At 42.1% G+C, this 20,894-nt stretch overlaps 1 protein-coding gene across 2 annotated transcripts in view; it reads left to right on the top strand.

Moving 5' to 3' along the window:
* Vps8 (VPS8 subunit of CORVET complex) overlaps positions 1-20,894 on the top strand; it is a 252,603-nt gene that overhangs the window by 24,498 nt on the left and 207,211 nt on the right. For both annotated transcript variants that reach the window (XM_004654317.2, XM_004654316.2), the window contains exons 2-7: positions 3,222-3,463; positions 4,680-4,748; positions 11,030-11,160; positions 13,392-13,485; positions 17,313-17,345; positions 18,639-18,693. In XM_004654317.2, coding sequence (XP_004654374.1) covers positions 3,311-3,463; positions 4,680-4,748; positions 11,030-11,160; positions 13,392-13,485; positions 17,313-17,345; positions 18,639-18,693 — 535 coding nt within the window. In that variant the 5' untranslated portion in view covers positions 3,222-3,310. The remainder of the gene's footprint in view (positions 1-3,221; positions 3,464-4,679; positions 4,749-11,029; positions 11,161-13,391; positions 13,486-17,312; positions 17,346-18,638; positions 18,694-20,894) is intronic.

The raw sequence follows: 20,894 nt of genomic DNA, 5'->3' as shown, positions 1-20,894 counted from the left end.
AGTCCTCCTACCTCAGCCTCCTGGGTGCTGGGATTAGTAGGCATGTGCCACCACACCTGACTTTTTCAAGGAATTTTTTTTTTTAAATGCAAGTATATGTTGTATTTTGATCATAATCCCCAATTATGAAGGATTGTTTTCCTGATTTATTTCTCAATATATTTATCATTAGCATATAGGAAGGGCATATTTTACAAAATATTGTTAGTTTTATGTAAGATACTCTGCTGCAAGTGTTAATTAGCTCTAGGACTTTTCTGGAAGATTCTTAGGGTCTCTTCTATATAGAAACATGTCATCAACAAATAAGGATTGCTTGACTTCTTCCTTTCCTATTTGTATCCCTTTTATTTCCCTTGTCTCATTGCTTGAGTCAGGACTTCATGCACTATACTGAGTAGGACTGCATAACATAGACACCCTGCTGATGTGCCTGCTTTTAATGGGAGTGGCTTGGGATTTTGTCCTGTTAGCCTGGTGTTGGTTATGGGTTTGTTGTAAATAGCATGTGTTGTGTTGAGCTATGTTCCCTTTCTCCATAGTCTCTCCAGGGCTTTTATCGTGAAGGAATGTTGGATTTTTTGTTTTATTTTGTTTTGTTTTTTGAGGTAGGGACGGACTCACTATAGCTCAGGCTGACCTGGAATTCAGTATGTAGTCTCAGGGTGGCCTTGAACTCATGGTGATCCTCCTACCTCTGCCTCCCAAGGTCTGGGATTAAAGGTGTGCGCCCCCATGCCTGGCTGGAATGTTGGATTTTTGTCAAAGTTTTTTCTGCATCTATTGGGATGATCATGTTTTCTGTTCTTGAGTCTGTTTACAGGTTGTATTACATTTATTGATGCCATGGCTAATCTGTGTTGTCAACTTGACAGGATTTAGAATCACCATGGAAGCACATCTCTCAGCATGTCTGTGAGGGATTTTCTAGTTTCAGTTACTTGAGGTAGGATGACTAACTGTGGTCACACTTTCCCAGTAGAAAGGAGAACGCTGGTCAAGCTCACTGCTGCCACGCTATAGACTGAATGTGACCAGATCCCTCAAATGCCTGCCTTGCATGTGTTCCCTGTCATGATGGGCTGTAACCTGGGGCTGTAAAGTGGAGTAAACTCTTCCTCCTCTATGCTGCTCTGAGTGTATTTATAATGGTTCTTTCCAGTCTGGATTTTCATCCAAGTCATTCTCATTATATGCCATTACTGTGGGGCTGCACATTTTTGGAAAGGCATGTTTGATGTTTTTGCCTCGTGACTTGTGCATCTGGAGTGCGTTATTGGCTGAGTTTTCCTGGCACACATGGGTTGGGTTTGGAGTTGGTTGAGTGCTTGGTGTTTTCTTTGCTCATCTGCTTGCGGGGTGCCTACTTGCTTCTTGAAGTTCGGTTGTGGAGACACCGGTGCTGACTGATGGGCTAGGCAGCTGAGCTGATCCTGGCTTGACTAGGGGGCATGGCCTCTGATCTCACTGGAGGGACATGGTGTGGCCGGGACTTGGCCTCTGACCTCAGGGACTGGGATCCACATGGTGTGTACCAGTGTCAGGGGGCCAGGTTAAAGTTCAGCCCTGCATCTAGCTTCAGGGGCTTGGGTAGGTAAGGCATGTGCAGGTGCTGGGGTGCCCAGGGTAGGGCTTCCTGTGGAAGCTAGCTCATGGGCAGAATTTGTATGGTAAGAGCACGTGCTGGGGTGCCTGGTTCCTGGGACAAGGGTACATTTAGTATCTCCCTTAGGTGCATGTTGGTGCCTGGGGTGCTGAGGTGGGTGTCTGACATTATGGCCTGCACAGTGTGAGCAAGTGCCTGGGTGCTGGGGCATGGCTTCACAGGGCCTCACTTCAGGGCCTGGGCACTGTGCATGGGCATTGGTATACAGGTTGCAGGCGCTGGGTGGCTGACATAAGTGCTGGGTGCTACCTTTTGAGTGACATCTGGGTTCAGGTCCCAGTTCTGTGGGTTGTGTGTAGGTGCCTAGGGTTCCGGGGGAGCCATTCTCCCACGTCATCTGATGTCCGAGCCGAGGCTCCTTGTGGGGCGCTTGAGTGTCGCGCCAGGGCCTGGCTGTGGCTTCATGTGGCGCCTCACTGTGGGCTCTAGGTGTGCTTGTTGGCCTCGGGCGGTGGTGTGCTAGGTTTTGGAGACAGGGTTTCACATGGTGCCTGACCTCAGGGTCTAGGGTCTGTGTGGTGTGTATGGGTGCCAGTTGCTAGGGGTGAGAGATTTTTGAGACATCTGACTTTGGGGACTAGGGTCTATGTGGGCCAATTTATAAAATTTTAACAATATTTTTAGTTTTCTAGAATTGACAGTTTTGTTCATATGCCTTTTTGTTTTTGGTTTTTTTTTTGTTTTTTTTTTTTGGTTTGGTATAATAGTATCTTTTTCTTCTTCTCCTCCTCCTCCTTCTCCTTCTTCCTTCCTCCTTCCTCCTTCCTTCTTCTTGGCAGGGTCTTACTCCAGCCCAAACTGACTTTGAGCTCACCCTGTAGCCCAGGCTGGCCTTGAATTTAGGATGATCCTCCCATCTTAGCTTCCTGAGTGCTGGAATTATAGGCATGAGCCATCACACCCAGCTGACCTAAGGTCTTCCTATTTAGAGTTGTAGAATATACACAAAATATCTACATTTCTACTTTTCCCTGAAGATACTCATGTTTGTCTGTGATTGACTTTCTAGAAATCTCTGGTAGGCTATGTAATAGTTTTCTGTTGGGCTCATTGTTGTCTCCTTCACACAGCTCCCAACCCTCACTTTTCTTAGTGCTGTATAATCAAGTATCCCTGGTGCCTGCAGTGTGCTTTCTGGGACAGTCTGTGGCCCTCTGTGGAGGTCAACAACAAAACTGGACTGTATACTTATCCCCTGAGGTTTGGAGACACAAGGAGGGAATTCATTTTGAGCTTTTGATGTCAGTTTGCCCTCTTGCTTTTAGGTGGAGAAGTCTACTCAGTAACAGGTCTAGAAACTACCAAGTTTCATGTCACTGTTATCTCTTGACTTTGGTAGTGAAGCATTTCCTATACTTTTCAAATTTGAGCTATAGTTTCTAACTTTATGCTCTCATAGGAATCTTCTCCATGTAGCCTACTCTCTCCCCCAGTACCTTTTTTTTTTTTTTCTTTTGCCTGTAACCGGATGCTTGGGGTGACGTCTGACAAAGTAAGTATTTGAAATGTCCACCTAACACAAGGAAATCTAAATGATACTTTTCTCCCTTCACAGAGATCATCATCCAGATCGCTGCAATCTAAGGCCACAAACAAAGCCAAGTGCTTGCGTATGTTAATTGAATGTAGCCGTTCCGAGTAAACATGGAAAATGAACCCGACTGTGAGACTGTGGAACAGAACCTCTATGCCAGGGCCACTGATGAGGAGCTGAATAAAACCTTCAATTTAGAAGCTTCACTTTCAAAATTCTCTTACATAGATCTGGACAAGGAGCTGGAGTTCAAAAATGATCTGGTAAAATTTCAACTTTTGTTAAGTGATGATTTTAACCAAAACTTTGGCTACTGTGTGCTTTATGACTTAAAACACTCGAAACCTGTCACTTTTTTTTGTTGTTGTTGTTTTTTCAAGGTAGGGTCTCACTCTAGCCCAGGCTGACCTGGAATTCACTATGGAGTCTCAGGATGGCCTTGAACTCACGGCGATCCTCTTACCTCTGCCCCCTGAGTGCTGGGATTAAAGGCGTGCGCCACCACGCCCAGCTCTCAACCTGTCGCTCTTGCACGCATTATATTAGTAGGAGTCTACCTAAGGGTCTGTGAGGCACCATCACTCTTCGTTTGTCTAGTCCACCACTGTTTATGGAACATGTGGATTCATGCTGCCATTTGAGCTTCCCAGCTCTCACAAGACTGTGGTAATCCATTTTTTTAAAATTATTTTTATTTATTTATTCGAAAGTGACAGAGAGATAAAGAGGCAGGTAGAGACAGAGAGAATGGGCGTGCCAGGGCCTCCAGCCACTGCAAACGAACTCCAGACGCGTGCACCCCCTTGTGCATCTGGCTAACGTGGGTCCTGGGGAATGGAGCCTCGAACCGGGGTCTTTAGGCTTCACAGGCAAGTGCTTAACCGCTAAGCCATCTCTCCAGTCCCATTTTATAGATAGGGACACTGGTGTGCAACTATGATAAATGATCCCCCAAGGTCACCGAGCAAATGCTTAGCTTAGAATTCTTACTGTGCACACCGACTATTTCCTTCATGCATTGAATTTTAATAAGTTCCTGTGACTGTCAAAATAATTAATGACAAGTTGCGTAACCTAATCACCCCTTACCATAATTTATGAAATAGCTGAGGAATTCCATATCAGACTTTGTCATATCATTCAGTTCTTAGGTCTAAACATAGGCAATTAGAGGTTGTCGTAAGGCATGGTGTTTTGTCACATTTAAGAAAGAGGTGCAGAAGTCCTTAAACTTTCTGCAAAGAACCAGGGTGCTACAGTTGGTATGTACCTCAATAGTCACTGAATGGATGGGTAGGGAAGGAAATACTTTGTAGTCTTTTGATCTAACACTTACCCCCATGGAGTAATGAGCTGAACATATGATCCATTTAGTAACAAATTTGTCTTTTAATAGACAGTGGTTCTAGTTAAATAAATAGTCTCACAATTACAAGAGGAAAACCCTCATGTGAACGTTAGTTTCTTTTCTTTGTTTAGATTGATGACAAGGAGTTTGACATTCCTCAAGTCGATACTCCTCCAACACTGGAAAGCATACTGAATGAGGTAAGTACACATTAGTCATTCCTGTCATTTTGTGGCATTGATTGTAATACTTTTTGGGTTAGTTATAGTGTGTATATCTAGATGTATACTATCCATGATGGTCGCCTCTAGTCACATGTGTCAATTTAAACTTTATTTTCAGTTTTTCAAGGTAGGGTCTCACTCTAGCCCAGGCTGACCTGGAATTCACTATGCAGTCTCACAGTGGCCTTGAACTCATGGTGATCCTCCTACCTCTGCCTCTTAAGTGCTGGGATTAAAGGCCCAGTTTAAATTTTATTTTTGTAATAACAGATAAAGTCAATTTCTCAATTGCACGGGACATATTTCAGGTACTCATTAATCCTGTGTGGCTGGTGTCCACTGTGATGGTCAGCATAGACACAGAATGCTGCCATCATTGCAGAAAATTCTGGTCAGCACTGGTCTGGATTGGGAGCTTCTCAAGGACAGAAACCACATCTTGTTCATCTTTTTGCCCAGCTGTTGCATTACTTTTCCTGGGGATGCTTGACCAAACATGTATTCACCTCGTATATGGTACTATGACAGGCCAAAGAAATGATTTCACCCAGGTCCAGCCTGGTGACCCGGTGACTTTATTGCTCTTACTTACAGGGCCATGAGTGACTAAAATAGCTATATCACCAAAATTTCAGCTCTTCACAGCACAGGCAGGTAACATACTCATGAAAACTGTATTCTTGGAATCTTACCTTTATTTAACTTTCCATGTCCCATATAATTAGCACCTCATAGGACCACCTGCAGCTGGGAGGCAGGAAGACGTGGTGGGTGGAATCACAGGTGAGGATCTTGTGACCCTCCCGTTCGTCCTCTTCTGTGAGCGCAGGGCCAAGGTTATCTCTGCTCCATGGCAGTGATAGGATGGTCATGTTCTGCATAGAGGGAAGAGCTGTACTCCATTACTTCACCCCTTTCTGCTTGCTCCTTTGTCTTCTTCACCCCCTCTTTCACAATATTCTCTGAGCCAAGGAAGGGATATGTGTGTGTGTGTATGTGTGTGGTTTCTGAGCATTGGACCACCAGTCACTTTTTCTCAGCAGTTTATCTGGTTATGAGTCTGTCAGTAACTGCAGTGAAAGGTAAAGAAAGCCTCCTACCACAACCTCAACTGTCAGCAGCCTGATCTGTGAGTGTGAATTCACAAGTGTTTAGAAGGCAATTGGCAGGCATATCCCATCCATTTAACATTTAGCAGTTTCCCCTCCCCCCATATATACCATGATTTCTCCAGATACAGGCTTTTCCCCTCTGGCTTATCATACCAAACATGATTTCGTTCTGTAGAGTAGGCCTTAAATTCAATCACAAAGCACTTGTTATACAACAGTCATGCTGCTATTCCACTAGTGGGTACATCTTGCCTGGCATGTTGGTAGTGTAGATTTCAGGGTCCACAGTTACTAGAACTACTAGCAATAATTCTCTCCCAGCAGCCTTGTTGTGGTCTGAATATGAAATCTTTCATAGGCTTATGTGTTTGAATACTTGGTCCCAAGCAAAGTGACATTATTTGGAAAGGTTGAGAATCTTAGAAGTTGATTACTGGGGGCAGAACTTAATTTTTATTTAAATTTATGAGTGTGCTAGTTTACTCATTATTATTATCTTATAGAGCTGTTTATGTATATATCATTTATTCATAGACATTCGTTTTCAATCTCTGGCTGCTATGAAGGGTGCTGTAGAAATACTCGCATTCACGCCTTTTGGTAGCACCTGTAGCCGCATGCACACATTTCACCTGGGCATATGCCCAAGAGTCTAATTGGTGAGTGATCAGATAGAGTCATAGTCAGCTTCTGTGGATATTTCCACAGATTTTCAAAGTGATGATTTCAGTATATTCTTCTGGGAATTATATATGAGAGTTCTGTTTACTTTTATACTTCTCAGCTTTTGAATTTTTCTGTCCCTCCCCCACTTTGGCTTTTTATGGTTAGTGAAAAGTGTATAGTCATGCTTTTAATTTGAATTTCCCTGAAGACTGATGAAGTTGTATACCTTCACATATGTTTTGGCCATTTGAGTATCTCTTTTGTGAGTATCCTTTTTGTGCATTTAGACCACTTGATACTATTTTTTTAAAAGTGATTTTTAGTTGTTCTTTATATGTACTTGGTAGAAATACTTTAGTATATATTTATTGAAATCTCTTCTTCCATTCTGTGTCTTTTTACCCTATTAATGGTTTCTTTGTATGAGCAGAAGTTATTTATATAGCTCAGCTTATTAAATTTTTATATTATGATTATTTATCTGTGTGTCCTGTTCTGGAAAACATTGCCAGTTCCAAGGCCATGATGATGATATTACCATGTTTTGTTCCAACATCTTTATCATTCTACCTTTCGTATTTGGATCTGTAATTCATCTGATGTTTCCTGTCTACTTAGTGAAGTATGACCCACACTGTTTACTGGACAGAGTATTCTTGGCTGTCACCTTTGTTGTACCATTCATGGGTCATGTATGTGTGGATCTGATTGCTATGGTGTGTTATAGTTGCCCTAATATCGTACAGACTCCATATCACCATCACCATCAGGGAGGGAAGGAGGGGAGAAGGGAGAGAAGAGGGGAGAAAAGAGAATGAGAAGGAGAGAGGAAGAGAATGAGAGTGGGAGAAAGAGGGGAAGAGAGAATTAGAACAAACCAAGACAAAAGGAAATGATCAACAGTAAAAGAGAAGGAAAGAAACTCATTAAATCACCTATAATCCCAGCAAGAGCAGGGAGTGGTGGTGTATGCTTTCAGTCCCAGCACTTGTAGGCTGAGGTAAGAGAATCACCATGAGTTCAAGGCCAGCCTGGGCTACCAAATGAGTTCCACATTAACCTAAGGCTAGAGTGAGTCTCTGCCTAAGAAACAAACAAGACAACACACCAAATAGTTTGGATATTTCAAATCTTCCCTCCTTGTTTTTTGAGATTGCCTTGCTTTTTCATCTTTGCCCTGAAAGTTTTAGGAAAGGGAGATAAATCAGCTGAAATTTGATACGATTTCATAGATTATATACCTCAGTTTAGGGAAAATTGATATCTCTACTGCGTGGCAGTAGTTTAAATTCAGCCTGTCATACTCAATTCTTTTATTTCCTTCACTTTTCCTTTTGGTTATCTTGTAAGCCTGGCTGGATTCACTTTGCTGGTATGTTTTCCTTAATTCTGTTCCTCAGCTTCTTGAGCAAATCAAGGAAGACGTGAATCGATGCTTGCTTAAGATCTGTGTGCTGCTGTTCTCACTTCTAGTTGTTTCCTTTTTCTGCAGCAATTGCTGCAATCCTTCACAGCTCTCAAGTAACAAAATGTCCCCTTGTTCATAGAATACTTGCCTGCAGGGGAGATTTGTGGAATGTAATTATAAAACGCAGACCACCTCGGGAGAACTGTTGATGCTAGCTAATGACACAGATTTCAGTCATGAGCACGTGGTACCGAAGTCTACGGTTGTAAGCTTGCTCACAAAGTAGTGCAGGCAGGAGATGAGAACTAGGGGTGAAATCCTCGGGAACAGGGTTTAGTGGTTGGCTACAGAGAAGCTATGAATATGACTGCTGAGAGTCTGCTTAAGCTGGTAGAGAAACAGGAAAGAGATGTCTGCCAGAAACTAAGGGGAGACTTCCAGAGGTTTCAAGAAGCAAGGAATGGGGGCTGGGGTGATGGCTTAGTGGTTAAAGTGCTTGCTTGCAAAGCCTGACAGCCCAGGTTCAATTCCCCAGTGCTCGTGAAAAGCCAGATGCGTGAAGTGGCGCATGCATCTTAAGTTTGCTTGGAGTGGCAGGAGGCCCTGGAGCGCCCATGAGCTCGTGCTCTCTCTCTCTCTGTCTCAAATAAGCAACTAAATTCTTTTTAAAAAGAAGTAAGGAATGGTCAAAGGGTAAGTGAAGCCTGGAGGACCAGAGCATGCTAAGTGAAAGTAGACAGCCAGCAACTTCAGCAAGGTTAGGAGTTGGCAGTTTGGCATAAGTGACGAAGGCAACAATAATGAACATCAGTTGGATTCTCAGGCAGTGTAAGGCAGAAGATTGTCAAGTTGCAAGAGAAACATTACTCTTGAATGTTATACTTCAGAATCCACATACACAAAGCCATCTCCTCAAACTGCTTTATCTGCTACTGTCTGTACTATGTTGTCAGTAATGTACCCTCTGCCTAGGACTTCTTACTCCCCTTACAACCTGTTAAAGTGGTAACCAGGGATGGTTGATTTTAACTCAGCAATGTATTTTTTCATCATTCTCTCGGCATCTTCATTCCTCAGCTGTAATCTGCTCTCCTTTCTGGCTGTTCAAGTATCTTCTTATTGGTCCTTAGTAATCCCCCTGCCTCTGAATCTTCCCTCTTCCCTTTCTTCCTCACATGGACCTAGTTGTCACTCTAAAACACCCGAGGTCCCCATCTTTTTTTCTCCTCTTAAAATCTTAGTTGCCTTCCCACTGCCTACTATGCACACTGTACTGATTAGTAAGCAACTGAGGGCTGATATGTGCTAGGTACTGTATTAGGTGCTGTGGTCACAGTGGTAGATAAATAAGGTAGACCCGCACTCTGCTGCCACCTTGCTTTTTTCTTTAGGCTCAGATGAACGCGCATGGGCATGCATGCTCATTTATGTGCAGGTGTGTGTGCATGGAGACCAGACGGCAACCTTGGGAGTCACCACCTTTTTTTTTATTTTTTATTTTTTTGAGACTGGGTCTCTCAGTGGTTTGGAACTTGCCAATTAGGCTAGACTGGTTGGCCAGTGAGACCCAGGGATCCTCCTGTCTCTGCTTTCCCAGTACTAGGATTACAGGCTCATACCAGGATGCCTGGCTTTTTATTAATTTATTACCTATGGTTGTGTGCACACATGCACAAGTGTGTCAAGAATGTGTGTGGAGGATCAGAGAACAACCTGTGCTCCACCCTTCTTTGAGTCTGGGTCTCTTGCTGCTGCAAATGAATTATGTTCTATCTAGACTGTGAAGGAATGTCACACTAACTGGCCCCTAAGTCTCGGATTCTTCTGGCTGCTCTCCGCCTCCCGTTGTTGTAAGGCACATTGGGATTACAGATGCATGCACCATTTTACACCTGGTTTTCTGTGGATGTTGGGGAATTGAACCTGTACCATCAGACTTGGCAAGGAAGCACCTTTAACCACTGAGCCCTCTCCCCAGCCCAACAACTGCCATTTTGATGTGGGTTCTGGGGATTGATCTCAGGTTCTCAGGGTTACCAGGCCAGCACTTCACTGATGGAACTGTCTTCCCGGCCCAGAACATAAGTTTTTTTTTTTTTTTTTTTTTGTTTTTTGTTTTTGGTTTTTCGATGTAGGGTCTCACTCTACCCCAGGCTGATCTGGAATTCACTATGGAGTCTCAGGGTGGCCTCGAACTCACAGTGATCCTCCTACCTCTGCCTCCCGAGTGCTAGGATTAAAGGCGTGTGCCACCATGCCCGGCAGAACATAAGTTTTTTTACAAATTGGATTCCAGTTCATCTTTCCAGATGAGTTACAGTTTCTGCTCATGCTCTGGTCATTTAGGATTACTTATTTTTCCTCTAGCAAGATCTCTGTTATGGAATCAGTGTTTCTGTATATACTTTTCCCTACCTAGAATACCTCCTGTGTGCTTTTCATGGTTCATTGTAGTCAGGTGGTAATTGTTACCTTCCAATCAGCCATTAACCATTAGCTCATTAGCAAAGCATCTGTATAGGCTTGAATTTTCTTTCTTCCTTTCCTTTTCTTTCTTTCTTTCTTTCTTTCTTTCTTTCTTTCTTTCTCCCTCTCTCTCTCTCTCTCTCTCTCTCTCTCTCTCTCTCTCTCTCTCTCTTTCTTTCTTTCTTTCTTTCTTTCTTTTTGACGTAGGGTCTCGTCCTAACCCAGGCTGACCTGCAATTTACTATATAGTCTCAGTCTGACCTCGAACTCACAGCAATCCTCCAACCTCCTCCTCCTGAGTGCTGGGACCAGGCACCACCATGCCCACCCTTAGGCTTGAATTTTAGGAGCTACTCTAGCTAACAGTGGTCTGCACAAGTCTTCCTGCTATAGGAGGGATTTGGTGGGAACTCTGTGAAGAGTGATACCCATGCAGAGTTGAGATGCAGGTCTGTGAATTCTGCACTCTGCCTCTCTGGTGAATCAGAATTCGTGGGGGAGGGGTGAAAAACAGAAGAAGGCCCTTGAGTGCTTTCCAGAAACGCATAGCCTGACTTGTCTTATAGAGTATTTGGAATTTATGGCTTTATATCCTTTCAATTTAGACTGATGATGAGGATGAGTCTTTTGTTCTTGAGGATCCTACATTGTTAAACGTGGACACTATTGATTCTCACTCCTACGATACATCCTCTGTGGCAAGCTCAGATAGTGGTGACAGGACCAACTTAAAAAGGTAAACATTCTTTTAAGTCACTCTTGTATATGGTTCGCATATTTAACTATTTAAAATGTCAGTGTCAGCCAGGTGTGGTGGCTCATGACCATAACCCCGGCACTCAGGAGGCTGGGGTAGGAGGATCACCATGAGTTTGAGGCCAGCTTGGGTTCTAGAGCAAGTTCTAGCTCAGCTTGGGCTAGAGTGAGACCCTGCATCAAAAACAAAGCAAAATAAAATGTCAGTATCTGTGTATGGGACAATATGGTTTCTTGAAGTCTTGCATAGGAATAATGTGCTTATTACATCCTTAAGATTTTGTCATGACTGAGTGAGAAGATCAAAAAGGTGAGCATTGAATCCCAGGAAGAAGCCGTAATAAAAGTTGGGGCTCCCAGTGACAGTAGAGCTGTTGGTGTTTGTAGTGGGAACAGGGAACTTGTCCACCCTGCCACCCTGTTCCCTGCACCCCTTAGATCAGCTCCACATTCCTTCATGTCCTTGAGGTAGGTTCAGAGGAGAATCATGTGGGGAAAAGATTTCTCACCCTAAATTACTTCACTTTTTCTGAATTCTTGGCAAGAACATGGAAAGAGAGAAGTAGAAGTGTTATACATACATGCCTGTATAGATTTTGAGCTCATGTGTAACTTTTTTTCTTTTATTGACTTTTCGAGGTAGGGTCTCACTCTAGCCCAGGCTGACCTCGAACTCACAGCGATCCTCCTACCTCTGCCTCCCGACTCTGGGATTAGAGGCGTGCACCACCACGCCTGGCTATGTGTAACTTTTAAATGTTGATTAAAAAATATGTATATTTTTCTGCACTTAAAGTTTGCCTGTATTAGTGCTATCTTCCTTAGGCTGTCCTCTCCTAGGGGGCAGGGAGCGCTGTGCCGTATGTTCTGCTCCCCTCCCTGCTTTTATGCCTTGGTCACTACCTCCTTCAAAGCTATGATGTCATCTTGTCGCCTGCCTAAGTCAGAAGTCCTTAGTGTGATCAGTGTGTGGACTGTGTTAACTGTTTTGAGCTCATCTCTGAGCACTCACTCCAGCCCGCCCAATTCACGTCTGTGGTCCTCGCTGTTCCCCAGACATACTGTATACCTCAACATCTCCATATTTGCCCAAGAGACTCACAGAATCCATCAAGGCCAACTCATCCCCTCCCCCTCCCCGCCCCGCCCCGCCCCGCGCTCTCTCTCCAGTGGTGCCAGGTATCACCTGACTAAACTGTTTGCGTTCACATCTCTACACTACCTTGTTCACCTTTCTAATCTAGCATTTATTCTTTGTCGCTTATGAGCCCCTCTATAAGCTATGGTGTGAGAGTTGGAGCTGTGACTTTCTTATTTTTGGGTCACCAATATGTACTTACAGAGTAGGTGCCCTGTAATGTTGAATGAGAGGTTAACAATGGCATTTCAGGAGCTGGGGAGCTGGCTCAGTGGGTAAGAGCCTAACTGCGCAAGCACGAGCGTCTGAGTTCCAGCTAGTTCCCATGGAACAGGTCAGGCGTGGCTGTGCCTGCTTGTAACCCCAGGGCCAAGGCAGGAGGCTCGCTGGAGCTTGCTCATCAGCCATCTAGCCACAAAGCTGTGAACTCCGGGTTCAGTGAGAGACCTCTCTCAAGTAATAAGGCAGCCAGCAGCGGAGGACACCGGATGGCCTCTCCTGGCCTCCACACACATGTATATGGCACATGTGCATCTGCACACATATGTGCATATACCACACACACACATGCATACACACACACACACACACGCACACAATGCTTTCTTTTTGAATGATGATGAGTTTTGTGTGAGTGAAAGGAGCCATTAGTAAGAGCATCAAAGTGACTAAGGAATGGGACTTGAGAAAGTGCTGGTTTAGCAGGGTGAGCATAATAGTCATAGACAGGAGGGCCGGAGTGGGCAGGCACATGGAGGTTACACGGACCTGGAAGACTGGAGGAGTGGTCTGTAGGAATTTTCTGTGCACCTTCGATCAGTGGAGGGGCAATGAGGATTTCGTTCACTTTCCTGCTTGCTCATCTCTGAGGTTCCAGGTGGTTTAGAGCACATCCTTATGTGCGACTGTTAGCTCTGATTTAAAAAAAAAAAAAAAAGTATAAAGAATCTTAACAAATGACAGGCAGTGTAATTTTCTGCTTTCTTATTTTTTATGTGTTTTCTTCATTCCAAGCATTGGGGCTTGGCCTTTTCATCTTTTTCATGGGTTAAACATTTTCTTTCCTTTTTTAGGAAGAAGAAGTTTCCCGATTCTTTTTCACTACATGGATCAGTTATGCGACATTCGCTTCTGAAGGGGATTTCTGCCCAAATAGTGTCTGCAGCTGTAAGTACTTTGTTCTTTCCCAGCTTTATAACCTGAAATGGGATAATGAAGTAGGAATGAGCACAAAACTAAGCACAGCTCTTCTGTTGGCTCAAAGCTTCAGGAAAATGCAGTCTGGCTTTCATGGTTTTGTGTGAGTAGTTCTGACTCAGAAGACATGGCTGGACATCTTGACGTCGAAATTAATGCAGCCATGAAAGTAGAGGTCTGTTCAGAGTTCCAGGTGTGCCTAAGTGAAATAAGGCAGCAAACTTCGCAGAAACCCTCTCTGCCTTTTCTTTGCGTCACTTTTCAGGTCAGTCACCATCCTATTGAGGTTATTGTTTTAGTCTTTTTACAGAGAAAAGATTAATCAGAATGTTTTACAACCAAATTATTTTTAAAGGCAATTCACAAGTCTTTTTATGTGCCTTATTTCAGTTATTCCAACTCTGAAAGTAGGTGAAGCCATATTCTATCTTTCAAATGAAAAATTATCACACAAAGTTGGAGTTTCTGCCTCCAACTCTGGGGCTTCTTTGTTGTAAAAATGGGGTGGCCATTGAATAGCAGCTGAAACAGACTATCTAGATTTTTTTTTTTGAAAATGTGCTGGAATACTAGGTTAATGTAAAAATATTTCATCATATATTAAGATGACACACCATCCTTGGACCTCAAAGCTCACACTTTCATTTAGTCTTTCAATTTTAGTTTTCTGAATTCAGTAGATTCTACATATCATAGTGATGATGACAGATCCAATAGCAACTTTAATGTGATTTTTTTAATGTTCTTTTATTAGTGTTTAATTGATATTTTCATATTTGGACAAGAAATAAAAGCTGAGGGAATGAGAGGTTGATAGAGGAGTAACATCGTGACTCTACAACTATGCTTCAGATTTATCAAAGAATTTTCTTGTTTCATATAGAAAAATATTGTTCATTCTGAGGAACTGCTGTAGGGTGACCTGGCTTGTGTGTAGGATATCAGACGTAATGCTAAATAAAGAGATGGCCAAGCACTGCGGGAAAGCTGGGGAGTGTCCCTCCTCCATTAGGTGGAGAGCAGTTCATATTTGCTGGAATGGGAACCACCTGTTGAGGATTAGATTTCCATGACGTTGTCTGAATTTAATCCTTATGTAGGTGATGAAATTCATTCCTTTCAAAATCAAGATGAACTAGAACAGTTGTTTTACCCACCTGTGCAATTTAAAAAATATTTTGAATAACAGAGACTGAACTAAAACTCAGGCACCGAGCAATGATTAGATAAATCTGTTATTTAAAAGGGTTTCCCCCTCCCTCTTGAAGAGGAGGGGAGCGAGTAATAAATCCCAGAGTGCCTGCATTCGGTTCCTATTCCCTCGCTGTGGCTGAGATGCTCTGGTATGTTCAAATGAAAACGGCTTTTCTGTAACAGTCTTCACATGATGCCTTCCTAATTTTGGATGACCAGCTAGCTCAATTGAAGCTGCATGGTTTTCTGTGATGGTTAGTTTATTAACATGCAGAGCTGGTTTGAGTTTAGTATATTTTTCTTGAGTGGTCATCAAATTGTGCTTTCAGTCTTGTGGACAGTGGTGTTATTGGGCCTGCATGTCCTTTATCATCATAGCTGTGGAGTCCATGCATGGAAAACACAGGAAATGTATTGAGTTGTTAATCTTATTGTTGAATTTGGGGGGTCCTTTATGACATGTTACTATGTTTAATCTAAATTAGGACCTTTATCACTTTAAGGATCAACTTTAAGATATTACAGATGCCTCAGCACAATGTTTTTATTGTTTCTTAAGTGTGTCCCCTGCATAATATCCTGGGAGTGTTTTGCAGTGCAGATCCCTGGAAGTTACTTGAGACCTCCTGAGTTCGTATTATTATCATATAGCATAGGGGTCTGTATTTTAACCAGCATCCCAGGTGATGGTAATAGAGTCTGGCTTTTAAGAACCAAGATGTTGCAGCATCATTACTAAAATTTCATGATTTATAAATGCTTCCCACATCTGTGCATTTTTACCTTTGAAGTCAGAAGACTTCTAATTTCATTATTCAGATTCCATTTTGAATATAGATTATGTTTTTCATCTGTCTCATTCCTGTTTTTTCTTATGTGGAACACAAATCGTATCAGAAATTTATAGCATGCTTCTAATTATCAGGCCTTATGTTGGTGTACCCACTCCTGTATGTCCATGAATATACTGTTCTTTAGAACACTGTGTGCAGCAGCCTCCGCGATTATTTTTCCTCGTGTTTCCATGCACCTGAATGCTTCTTAAACGAGTTCCCAGGAAGCTTTACACAGCTGAGTAAATAGATTCTGCCTTATGAGAAGTGTCAGTAACTAACTGACCTCATTGACAGAGATAGACAGGATAGGGAAGTGACCTGCAGCCTGACCTGGAAGCCCTGAGTTTGAAACTGGCCTACCTCAGATAGCCTTGCACAAGACTCTTTATACTCTTGGAAGCTTGTTTGCTTATCTGGAAAATCAGAATGCTACTACTTGTTCTGTCTCTCCTAGTTTCAGAATCACATAATGTAAACTATGTGTGAGGAGGCTCTTTGATACTGTAGTACCGTATTACCGCAAGCTGTGATGAGCAGTTAAAGATAATAAGTAGGCTGGGAGATGGCTCAGGGGTTAAAAGCCTGGTGGCCCAGGTTCAGTCCCCCAGTACTCATATAAAGCCACGTGCACAAAATAGCTCATGTATCTGGAGTTCATCTGCAGTGACAAGAGGCCTTAGCACACCCATGTTCTCTCCCTCCTTCTCTTATAAATATAAATTATATACATATATATATATATACACATACATATATATGTATATACATATATATACATACACACACACACACACACATACATATATATATATATATATATATATATATATATATATATAAAATGTTTTTTGAGATAGGGTCTCACTCTAGCCCCGGCTGACCTGGAATTCACCATGGAGTCTCAGGGTGGCCTTGAACTCATGGCGATCCTCCTACCTCTGCCTCCCAAGTACTGGGATTAAAGGCATGCGTCAATAAAAATATTTTTTAAAGAGCTATTTAAGCATCAAATCTGTCCTCATATGTGATTCATTACATTTAATTGAGCCCATAGGATAATGCCTTGGGATAAATAGAGTAGTATTTGCTATTTCTTTAAACACATAAGGAAATGAATACCAGGAGCTTGTGGGGTATTTGCTAGAGAGGAACCTCCTACTTAGAACATTTCTTGCATCTTGAATCTTCGTTTTGACCCTGGTGTACTTCTAGTTTATTTACATTATGGGGCACAAACTTCTTTCCCCTTTAAATTTCCACTTATCAGTACCCCTACTGAAGCATCTGATCGACTCTCATGCTTTTTGTATTTTAAAAAAAAATTATTTATTTATTTATTTGAGAGAAATAGAGATAGAGGGGAAGAAAGAAAGAATGGGCACGCCAGAGCCCACTGTACACGAACTCCAGACACATGTACCACTTTGTGCATCTGGCTTAACGTGGGTACTGGGAAATCAAACCTGGGTCCTTAGGCTTTGCAGACAAGCGCCTTAACCACTAAGCCATCTCTCCAGCCCTGTATGTATGTATGTATGTATGTTTGTATATGTGTGTGTGTATATATACATATATATATATACACACACATATATATATGTATGTGTATGTGTATATATATGGTATTGGCAATTTCTCTAAGCTGAGGATAAAAATGAAAGTCGCACTTCTTGTGGTTGGATCAAAGTGTGTGTACAAAGAAAACCTGATACCATCTTCTGTTTTTTAATACTATCTTTGCAAATTCTTTTTTAAAATCTCCTTTAGGACAAAGTAGATGCTGGCTTACCTACAGCAATTGTAAGTATACTTTTAACCATAGAAGGTAAGATTTTTTTATTTTGTTGAGTATTCTGAAATATACTCAATGCTTAGCTTTCATTCTTTTGCATGTATATGGGTGTGTATGTATGTGTGTCTGTAGGTATGATCATATGTGTGAGTGCACATGTGTGTATGGGGTGCATATGGGTGTGTAAGTGCATGTGTGTGGAGGCCAGAGATTGATGTTAGATGTCTTCCTAGATTGGTTTTTGCCTTTATTTTTGAGACAGTTTCCTCACTGAATGTGGAATTCACTGATTTGACTAGACTAGCTAGCCAGGTTGCCCAGGATCCTCCAGTCTCTGTCTCCCCAGTGCCGGGATTTCAGGCACATACCGCTCTGTCTGGCTTTTACATAGGTGCTGGGAACCTGAACTAAGGTCTTCACGCTGGAACAGCAAGCACTTTACCTACTGAGTTATTTCCCAGCCCCACATTAATCCTTGGAATGTTCAATATGCTGCTGTTGATAATAATAAATTCATAAATCCTTTTATTCTAGGTAATAAAGTTGAAAATTTGTCCCTGTCAGATTTAGCATTCTTGTTACTCTTTACGCTCTTGCTGGAGAGCAGAGAGTGGAACAATGATTTGGTTGTATGTAGTTCCATCCTGCCCAAGTCAAGTGTCTCTTGTGACTTGGCCTTCCTTGTATTATTATATTTGGAGTGGAAAAACTCAGTGAAATCACTGTGGTAAACACACGTTGAAAGCTTTGAACTCCAGTGCCAAGCCTGCCGAGTAGTAAAGGGGAGTGGTTTTGGGGGGTTGGGTGGTGGTGCTGAAAGCACATTAAAGGTCTCTGCTCTGGTTTTCTCCAGCTGCCTCCTGTGGCTTTCCTATTTGTCAGTCCTGTGGTGAGGAATGTGTCTGTGGATAAACTGGGGAAGAATGTTCTCATCCCTTCCATGTATCTAGAAAGCTCTTGAGTGGGTGGTATAAATGCTTCCTCCTGTGTCTGGGTCCTGGTGCTTTTTCTTTTTCTTTTCTTCTTTTTCCTTTTGCTTTAAAGAAAGCCGAGACATTTTTCACATACAATGTTCAATATGTTCTCTACTGATAGGGTGTCTTTAAAATTTAGAGGAATTCCCCAAAATAAGTCCCCTGAGTTTATTTCCCATTTTGCCTCCTAGATGAGATTTCTTCCTATTTCTAATAATTGGTGTGTCATCTGGTGCCTGGAGGAAAGCAGAGCAACAAATTCATCTCTGATCATTTCCAGATCTTTGATGTAATATACTAAAGTGCAATTTTCCTTTTTGTTTCCAGGCAGTTTCCAGTCTGATAGCAGTGGGCACATCTCATGGATTGGCTTTAATATTTGGTAATTTTCCAGTTTTAAAATACTAAGAATCCTTTTGGGTTTTATAATATCTTTTAATCAAATTTTTACATAATAGACTTTATTTTCTTAGACAAAACTCAGAAAAAAACATGAATAGTGTCAGTATTTTTATAAATCACTTGATTTACAGCTCATTTTGCTACTCTTTGCACATTTGTTTTCCTCTTTATGAATGTATAAGTGTCACATCTGATCTTCTCTTTCCACTTTCTGCAGCCCTAGACAGAAAGGATCAACTAGAAAGGAACCTTGGCTTGCCCATTTGTCTGCATCTAGTTGGTGTTGGTAATTTTTGATGCTAAGTCATATTCCACTAACGAGCCTTTTTTTAAATTTGAAAAAGAGAAACAGAGGGAGAGAGAGAGGGAGAGAGAGAGAGAGAGAGGGAGAGAATATGGATATACCAGGACCGCTTGCTGCTGCAAATGAACTCCAGACATATGCACCACTTTGTGCATTTTGCTTTATGTGGATACTGCGGAATTAAACCCAGGCCCAGAGGCTTTGCAAGCAATCACCTTTAACTGCATAGCTATATCCCCAGCCCACTAATGGGAATTTTAAAAGATTTTCAGGGAAAGAGATTCTCCCAAGTAATTTCCCATTCTTTTTTACTGACAGCAAAGTTGTTTTCATATAGATTATAAATCTCTGTCAATTAAAAAATTTAGCCCATAGTTACGTTCTTTTCTTAATTAAGAAGAGAACATGAACAATTTTATTTGCGTAGTAGAAATCAGTGGCATATTCTCATTTTTTAAAAATCTGAGACTAATCAGTTTCATTAATGTTTTGTTTTTGCATTGAGTGTTTGAGCAGAATATATTTTGTTCTTTTTTTTTTCTTCATTTAAAATCCATCAGGGACTGGAGGGATGGCTTAACAGTTAAGGCACTTGCCTACAAAGACAAAGGACCCAGGTTCTATTACCTAGGACTCATGTAAGCCAGATGCCCAAGGTGGCACATGTGTCTATAGTTTGACTGCAGTTGCTGGAGGCCCTGGCACTCCCATTCTCTCTTTCTCTCTCTCTCTCAAATAAATGAATAAAAATTATATTTAAAAAAACATCACATAGGGGTTGGGGCAGTTGCTTAGTAAGTAAACCATTTGACATGCAATCACGAAGGTCTGAATTTGCATCCACAGCACCTGTAGAAATGCTGGGCGTAGCAGCACGCATGTGTGATCCCAGTGCTTGGGAGGTGGGAGCAGGTGGAGCCCCAGGGCAAGCTGGCTCACTGGGATAGCTGAACTGGTGAGATGTGGCTCAGTGAGAGACCATGTCTCAGTAAATAACGTGAAAAGCGAGGAAGAAAACACTGTTGACCTCTGGCCTCCACATATACACGCACTTGCACACACGTGTGACTATACACCTACAGACACGTTTGCACACATGAATGCATACTGTATACATATACACATGCCACCCATATATTTCTCTACTTGGCTTTTCTCAATCTCAAGGCTTGTACCTCTTTTAGATGGAAAGCCTAATGATAATGTGTTTCGAAAGGACTATTTGATAAGGATTACTTGAAATACTTTAAAAGCAGGACCAAAGTTTTATTTCTGTGGAGCCTTGCATCTTTATTCACTATGTGAGTGGGTAACTAGCTGTTTTCCATTGTTTTTAAACAATTTGAAATTCCACTTATAAATTCTCTTTTATTCCAAAAGCTTTACCCATGTAATGTGGTACATGCTATAGCAGTGACCTTGTTGATGGTACAGAATACCCAACCAGAAATAGCTTATGGGTAGGGAGTGTTCATTTCAGTTTATAGTCTCAAGGGGATGCTTTACCATGGCAGGGAAAGGCATGGTTACAAGCAGGAAGTTAGACATCACATCCTGACACAGCAGTTGGCAGGAAGCAGCAACAGTGAGCTAGCTCTAAACACTGGGAAACTGGGCTAATGAACCCCATTGTCTGCCCCCAACCCCAGTCCTCCAGCAAGGCTCCACCTCCCAAATTGCCACTAGCTGAAGACCAACTACTCAAAACTCAAGAGATTTTGGAGGGAATTTCCCATTCAAACCACCACACCTACTTTTTTGAAATGTGATAATATGATTTATTTGTCTTTTGTGTGTGTGTGTGTGTGTGTGTGTGTGTGTGTGCGCGCACATACATAGAAGCCAGAGGACAGCCTCTGATGTTTTCCTCTGAAATG

This window comes from Jaculus jaculus, chromosome 5, assembly GCF_020740685.1.
Source record: "Jaculus jaculus isolate mJacJac1 chromosome 5, mJacJac1.mat.Y.cur, whole genome shotgun sequence".
Lineage (NCBI taxonomy): Eukaryota > Metazoa > Chordata > Mammalia > Rodentia > Dipodidae > Jaculus > Jaculus jaculus.
This window is presented reverse-complemented; position numbering and strand designations above follow the sequence as displayed.